The following is a 7291-nucleotide window of genomic DNA, read 5'->3' as shown; positions in this document are numbered from 1 at the left end:
TAATAAAAGTGACTCTCCACTAGAATTACAGCAATCATACAGTACAGTAATTACAGTAATCATAACCCAGGTACATATGACGCAGGTATCACACGAAGTTTAAGTCAACTCGGTTGTCCTCTTCAGCTTTTCGTCTCGATAAGGCTATCAGCACACAGCAGTGCTCCAGGGCTGGAACGTCCCAGGCTCGGGTTCCGGGAACTGAAACGAAAAAAAACCGCAAGATTTAAAATAAGAAAGACATTACAAGCCAAGGTTGTTGAGTATGGTAAGTGTGTGGAATGGAAAGAATAGTAAACATCAGTCTACTCTCTGGGAATCTCACATGTTCGGTAAGGTGATCGGGGCAGGCCATCCTGATCCTGGCCGCCGTGGCCGGCGAGTGGAGTGTGAAGTATCCGGACAGCCCCGCCTCCTCCCTCGCCGCCTTCACGGCCTCCCAGATGGCAAAGAATGCGGACGCAGCCAAAAACAGGGGCGGTTCACCCACAGCCTGAACAGAACCACGATGATAAATTGTAGCGTCAGAAACAAATTGTTTACAATTGTTGTTTGGATGTTTATGTGGCGCGTACCTTTGATGAGTACACCGCCCTGGGGTTAGGGGCGCCTTTTAGCAGTGCCACGTTAAACTCCTGGGGAATGTCGGCGAAGCCGGGCAGCTTGTAGACGCCCGGGCCGCGCGAGAAGATGTTGCCCGTGGGCGAGTACACCATCTCCTCCAGCGTGAACAGGCCGTAGCCCTGGATGAAGCCGCCCTCCACCTGGCCGATGTCGATGGCGGGGTTCAGGCTCTCGCCCAGGTCCATGACGATGTCGGAGCGCAGCACCTGGTGGTCGCCCGTCAGGCAGTCGATCTCCACCTCGGTGACGGCCGCGCCGAACGTGAAGTAGTTGAACATTTTGCCCGTCCTCGTCTCGCGGTTGTAGCCGATGTCGGGGGTGCTGCGCAAAAGACAAGTTGGTCACGCAAATCAGCCCCTCCACCGCACCACGGGCCAGCACATGCACATCAGCCTTATAGAGAAGACTCACGCGTGGAAGCCGGAGGCAGACAGCTGCACTCGGCTGAAGTACGCCTTGTTCACCCAGTCCTTCCATGATCCCTTCGGGTTGGCCTCCTTGAAGGGCTTGAGGCGCTCCATGATTTGCTCGCACGCGTCCTGGGGGGAGGGGGCAGGAAGAAATGCGTGTAAAGCGGGGAAAATTGGGGGGGGGGGTACATTAACGGTAAGCGCGGTGAATATTCGTACCAGAACAGCCATTCCGTTGAGATCGGAGCCGGCGCTGGCGGCGGTGGGAGAAGTGTTGGGCACTTTGTCTGTGGAAGTTTCGCTGATGAAGATGTACGACTCGGGTATCTCGAGAGCGCGGCTGGCGACCTAGGCGAGTGGATGGAAACGGAACAGATCAGTGAGTGGCTCTATAGTTGTTGCGCTCGCTCGGTTCCCGTGGGGGTCGTCCAGAAAGTACGTCCGTGATTCGCCGTACGGAACTGTCTCGTAGCGCCTACCAGGTAGGCAGCATCTCGTCTACAGTGCATGAGTGCACTGCGGGTTAGTCTACCCCGGGTCTCGCAGGTGCTTCCGTATAATTATTGGACGATTGAATCAGAGAAAAACGGCCGTACTTTCTGGACGATCCCTTACTCTGCCAGCATACCCCATACACCCACCTGGATCATCTTGGTGTGCAGTCCCTGGCCCATCTCCGTGCCTCCGTGCGACAGGAGCACCGAGCCGTCGGCGTACACGAGCACGAGCGCGCCCGCCTGGTTCAGGAACAGCGACGTGAACGCGATGCCGAACTTAGTCGGGACGATGGCCAGGCCGCGCTTGCGGTAGCGGTGCAGCTTGTTGAAGTCCTGCACGTCCTGGAGGCGGCGGGTGTAGTCCGCGTCCAGCATGCACTGCGTCCAGCAGCGCTGCAGCGTGCAGTGCACCAGCTCCTGGTTGTAGTGGGTGCGGTGGCCCTCCTTGTACAGGTTCATCTCCGCGACCTGGGGGACAGTGCGGGTAAATCAGTTAGAATCGCCGACGAGAACTCTATCACCCCTCACCATATCAACAACGGCGTCATCTCACCTCGATGGGGTCCTTCCCGACGGCGTCAGCCACGTGCCTGACGATGTGCTCCGCCAGGAACATGCCCTGGGGGCCGCCGAAGCCTCGGAAGGCCGTGTTGGACGGCAAGTGGGTCTTGCAGACGTACCCCGTGGCTCTGCTGTGCTCGATGTAGTACGCGTTCTCAAAGTGCGACATGGCCCGGTCCAGCACCTGGGCAAGGGCAAGGGAAAAAATATTGCTCGGCACTAGAACTAGAAAATTAATAACCAAAGTTTTTGGGTGTAAAATTGAACAAAATTACTTAAACGCCGTTTTCACAACATTGAAAATTCACTTTAAAATGTTTTCAATAAAACTTTTATGAATTTATATGTTTGTGGTTAACATTATTGGGTGAACCAGGACCACGATGTAGAGGGGCCTCCATCGTGAGTAGAACTTACCGAGGTGGAGAGGTCCTTGCTGTAGCCGGCGTTGTTGTAGATGTGCACGTCGGCGGCGAGCAGGCGGCCCTCGGGCGAGTGCGACACGCGGTAGCGCATGTAGAAGGGGTGCCTGGTGCCCGTGATGAGCATGTCCTCGTCGCGGTCCAGCATGATGCGCACGGGCCGGCCCAGCTTGCTCGCGGCCAGCGCGCACGGCAGCGCCACCACGTTGGCCTTTGACTCCTTGCCGCCGAAGCCGCCGCCCATGCGCTTGGTCCTGACCACCACGCGGTTGCTCGGCACGTCCAGCATGTGTGCCACCAATTTCTATGGGAAGAAAACAACGGGTAACGTTTGAAAACCGCCGGTTATATCGAAGCGAGGATGACGCAAAAGTAAGACAAATAATATTTGTTTAAATGATCAACTCCTTGGCTTTACCTGGGTCTCGGCTGGGTTCTGAGTGGACGCGAAGATCTCCAGTTCGTCGTCCTCGTTCCTCGGCACGGCGACGCAGGCCTGCGTCTCCAGGTAGAAGTGCTCCTGTCCTCCCATGTGCACCTCGCCCTCGACGATGTGCTTCGCCTCAGCGAGGGCCTTGTCCACGTCACCAGATTGCAACAAGGCGGGCTTGGTATGGTAAGAGTTGTTCCGGATCGCATCCTGAGAAAAAAAAATGATGACATATCGGGATCGGGTACAAGAGAATAGCCATATCAGGGAAAGGTTTCCAAACGGGTGCGGCCGAACTCCTCTGGTGTTCGCGCCAACTTACCTCAATGGTGACGATGACGGGCAGGTCCTCGTACTGGATCTTGACGAGCTTGGCCGCCCGTTGCGCCGTCAGCTGGTCGACGGCCACCACCGCGGCCACGATCTGGCCGACGTGCTGCACCTCGGCGGACGCGAACACCTCGTCGTCGTGGAAGATGGCGCCCCACTCGTTCTTCTCGCCGGGCAGGTCCTTGGCCGAGAGGAACAGGTGCACGCCCTCGACGGCCAGCGCGGCGCTGGGGTCGACGCTCACGATGCGGGCGTGCGCGCGCTGGCTGAGCACCAGGCCCAGATAGAGCTCGTTCTCGTACTTGGGGATGTCGTCGCAGTACACCGCCTCGCCGCAGGCCTGCTTCTCGGCCGACTTGTGCACCATAGGCTGGCCGACGGGTCCCTTGCTCTCGTCCTTCTCCAGGAAGTAGTACTGCGAGGACTTGGGCGGCTTGCTGTGGAAGCCCGTCGCGGCGCTGCGCAGGGGCGCGGGCAGCGGGGCGACCTGGCCAGCGAGCCGCTTGCTCAGCTGGTCCGTGATCTTGAGGAAGGCCTTGTAGAAGAGGCTGAGCGTGAGCGAGCTGCGGTAGCGGATCATGCCCCCGGGGGCGTTGGGCGCGAGCGGCAGGTCCTCGACGAGCGCGGCGTACGCCACGTCCAGCATCGCCTCGTCCCAGGTGCGGCCGATGAGCGCCTCGCGCGTCTTGCGCGCCTGCACCGTCATGGGCGCCATGCCGCCGTACGCCACGTAGATGTCCTTGATGGTCTTGGAGCTGGGCTCGAACGTCACGTTCAGCGCGATGTTCACGATGGCGATGTCGTCGTCCCTGCGCTTGGCCTGCTTGAAGGCGAAGAAGTACTGGTCCTGCAACATGCGGAGGGAGTGGGTCACACCAGAGTCCCCAGGTTTCCGGGAAACAGTCCTAAAGAAGTGGCGTTTGTCCTGCTCTGGGAGCACTTACGGCGTGGGTGAAGGGCACGTCCAGAGAGACGAGGATCTCATCGGGCTGCACCACGTTCCGCCGGTAGCCCGTGAAGAAGGTGTGGTCCAGCTTGATGTGGCGCGAGCCTCGTTCTGGAGGAAGAAAATAAAGTATGTCATTTTCGAGTGTCAAGTTGAAAACTCGAAACGAGTCCCGGGTGGCGGGAATAAACGCACCTTTACTGCGGACCTCCATGTCCACGTTGGACGCGAGGAGTATCGGCAGCATGTCGGATATGGGACTGCCAGTCATAACGTTGCCTCCAATCGCCTGCCAAAACAGAAGAATGAGAATAAAGCCCGTCATGACGGAACAATTATTTACAAAAAGACAAGATACTAACCCCCACGTTCCTGATCTGCCGGCCCGCGAAGTAGTGAAGCATGCTGACGATGGCCTTCATGATCCTGGTCCTGCTCTCGGGCTCCTCCTTCATGACGCCCCGGAAGTAGTCCTCCATGTCCCGCAGGGTGACGGACGCGCCCACGCGGATCCTGTCCTCGTGCCGCTCGATGGCCGTCAGCTCCGGTACTCGGCTGGGCATGATCTCCACGGGGTACAGGCAGTTCTTGAACTTGGTCTCCACGCCTGTGTGCGGAAAGGGCGAGGGTCCCGTGGAAAAGCACGTCGTAAAGTACGTCGAAAAGCACCGTCGGCGCTCGGGGACGTGTTCATCTAAACTTACCGACTTCGGTGTTCCCGACGATGATCTTGGCGTCGGTGTGCTGGGCCTTCACCTCGAGGAGGGTGTCTAGAGACGTGGGCCGGTGCCAAGTGACCCGGGGGCCCTTGATGATGAGGTACTGGTTGTCCAGGAGTGCGGATGCCTAGCAAGAGGCGCGGTTAGAATGTGTCGTTAAAGAAAGGGCAGTCACCAAACACCAAGTCCCAGAATCCGGTAGTGTGCACTCACCACGAGCTCCGGTGGAAAGATGGCCTCCTGCGACGGGTCGTACGGCGCGAACTCGTTGTGGTCGAAGAGCTTGGCCGGCTTGCCCGCCCGATCCATGGGCTCCTCCTCGTCCTCCTCCGCCGCCCCGCAGCCCTTGCCCGTCACCTTGCAGCACTTACTGCCCATGCCGCACCCGCCGTTGGCGTTGCCGTTGACGCCGTTACTGCTCCCGTTGACGCCGTTGCTGTGTCCGTTGACGCCGTTGCTGTTCCCGTTGACGCCGTTTGCCTTGCCGTTGGCCAGGCTGTGCGTCCGCACGGTGGACTGCATCTGCTCCCACTCCTCGGTGAAGGTGCGGAAGCCCTCGATGATGGGCCGGTAGCCGGTGCAGCGGCAGAGGTTGCCTGCGCAGGGAGCGAGCGCGCGCGCGCGCCGCGGGGTTAGGCAGCCCATCGCACACCAGCCAGAGCGCCGCCGCGCGCCAACGCGACACACGACACGAGTATAGCGAGCCTCACCTTGCATGGCCACCTCCAGGTCGTGCATGTTGGGCTTGGGCAGGGTGCGCAGCAGCGCGTACATGGACATGACGATGCCCGGCGTGCAGAAGCCGCACTGCGAGCCGTGCGCCTTGGCGATGCGCTCCTGCACGGGGTGCAGCCGGGTGCGCGTCGAGCCGATGCCCTCCACCGTGGTCACGGCCAGGCCGTGCATGGCGCACACCGGGGCCAGGCACGCGTTCACCGCCAGGTGTCTGCGCGGGGTGGCCGTCAAGGAAAACAGTACACTGCTGCTCTACTTCAAAACCAACACTATTTCCTTCCTGGTTAGTAACTGCGGCAGAGCGCTACTTGAGAGATACCTTTGACGGTGTCTTTGGCCTTTGGCACTCGTCGTGTGCATGCTCTGATAACAGCAGTGTTTTGGGCGCGACCTCAACAAGTCTAGTCTCTTGAAATTACTAATACCATAAACACCGTCGCCACCCCTCGGTGGGATAATGAATCATGTCGAGATAAAGGATACGCTATTTTCTTGGTGCTGCGGTCCAGCTTGGAGACCATGACGGTGCAGGCACCGCAACCTCCCTCGGCGCATCCCAGCTTGGTGCCACACAGGCGGACTAGGTGACTGTCAAGGAAAATTGCGTTTCGGATTGGCAGACGAAAGCGATCACACTCAAACACCATAAACAAAAAAATTAAAACTTTTTTTTGCAGACAAAGGATACGTTTATTTCTGAGGTAGTAAAGTAAGGTCCATTCTGGGTCTACGGCGTCGTCAACCACCTGAAACAAATAGAGGAGTTTATGAGGAGACTTAGTCATTACATTAGGACAGACGAATTAGCCAGAACGACGGCCTTGAGGTTCGTCAGTTCGGTCGGAGTTGACACCATCAGCGCTCCTCAGAGTGACGTGCCGCCTTACCCCACAGCGGGCGTGGCGGGGCGTGGCGGGGCGTGGCGGGGCGTGGCGGGGCGTGGCGGGACGGGGCGGGGCAGTGATGCTCCGTTCCCCATTGATGGCGGGGCGTGGCGGGGCGTGGCAGGGCGTGGCGGGGCGTGGTGGGGCGTTGACGGGGCGAGACAAGTTATCAGGCTCACTGCGCACCCCTCTTTGCGCAACAGATTAAAGAGACAGCATAAACGCGTCAAATTGCACGAGAAAGATCGACATCAATTTTCTTTTTTGACCGTACTCCGCAAGTTGGGACTTAACGTTGGCATGGCGTACGGTTACTGTCACAAGACCATAATCGGATGAACGGATAGAATCACAAACATCGACGTCCCTTATCTTGCCCTTGGTCGTCTCTTGTTACACAACGTGCGCGGTCGCCCATCTACGTTCACACACACGCTGGACAAAAAATAAACACATAACACAGCGCTCCGCGTTGCGGTCAAGTACGGTCAAGTATGCACTGCATCTTGTTCTAGGGCAGCGCACGCCAGCTAAACGGCCTTGAATGAGGACCCAGCATAAAAACAGAGGGGGCCCTGATAACGAACGTCGGAAAAAAAGGAGAGTTGGGAAAACTGCGTTCTGCGTCATTATTAATTGAAGAAATAAATCAAGTTTCGTTGCGAGATTCGAACATATCTGTAGCCTGCTCGTCCGGTCCCTTGGGCCTTGCCCTAGCCTGCTGCTGGATCGG

General features: G+C 58.2%; 1 protein-coding gene across 1 annotated transcript in view; it reads right to left on the bottom strand.

The window, feature by feature from the left end:
• LOC113202160 (xanthine dehydrogenase) overlaps positions 1-7291 on the bottom strand; it is a gene marked incomplete at its 5' end in the record, with an annotated part of 26213 nt that overhangs the window by 15298 nt on the left and 3624 nt on the right. Inside the window, 18 exon segments of the mRNA XM_052267411.1 lie at positions 1-201; positions 326-493; positions 576-945; positions 1036-1163; positions 1254-1382; positions 1676-1999; positions 2085-2276; positions 2510-2818; positions 2933-3154; positions 3267-4121; positions 4219-4331; positions 4416-4509; positions 4583-4827; positions 4925-5066; positions 5153-5535; positions 5650-5885; positions 6158-6254; positions 6363-6420. Of these exon segments, the coding sequence (XP_052123371.1) occupies positions 148-201; positions 326-493; positions 576-945; positions 1036-1163; positions 1254-1382; positions 1676-1999; positions 2085-2276; positions 2510-2818; positions 2933-3154; positions 3267-4121; positions 4219-4331; positions 4416-4509; positions 4583-4827; positions 4925-5066; positions 5153-5535; positions 5650-5885; positions 6158-6254; positions 6363-6420 (4119 nt within the window). The 3' untranslated portion in view covers positions 1-147.

The sequence above is a fragment of the Frankliniella occidentalis genome, unplaced genomic scaffold (assembly GCF_000697945.3).
Source record: "Frankliniella occidentalis isolate FOCC.00 unplaced genomic scaffold, Focc_3.1 Scaffold4, whole genome shotgun sequence".
In the NCBI taxonomy this organism is placed as follows: Eukaryota; Metazoa; Arthropoda; class Insecta; order Thysanoptera; family Thripidae; genus Frankliniella; species Frankliniella occidentalis.
This window is presented reverse-complemented; position numbering and strand designations above follow the sequence as displayed.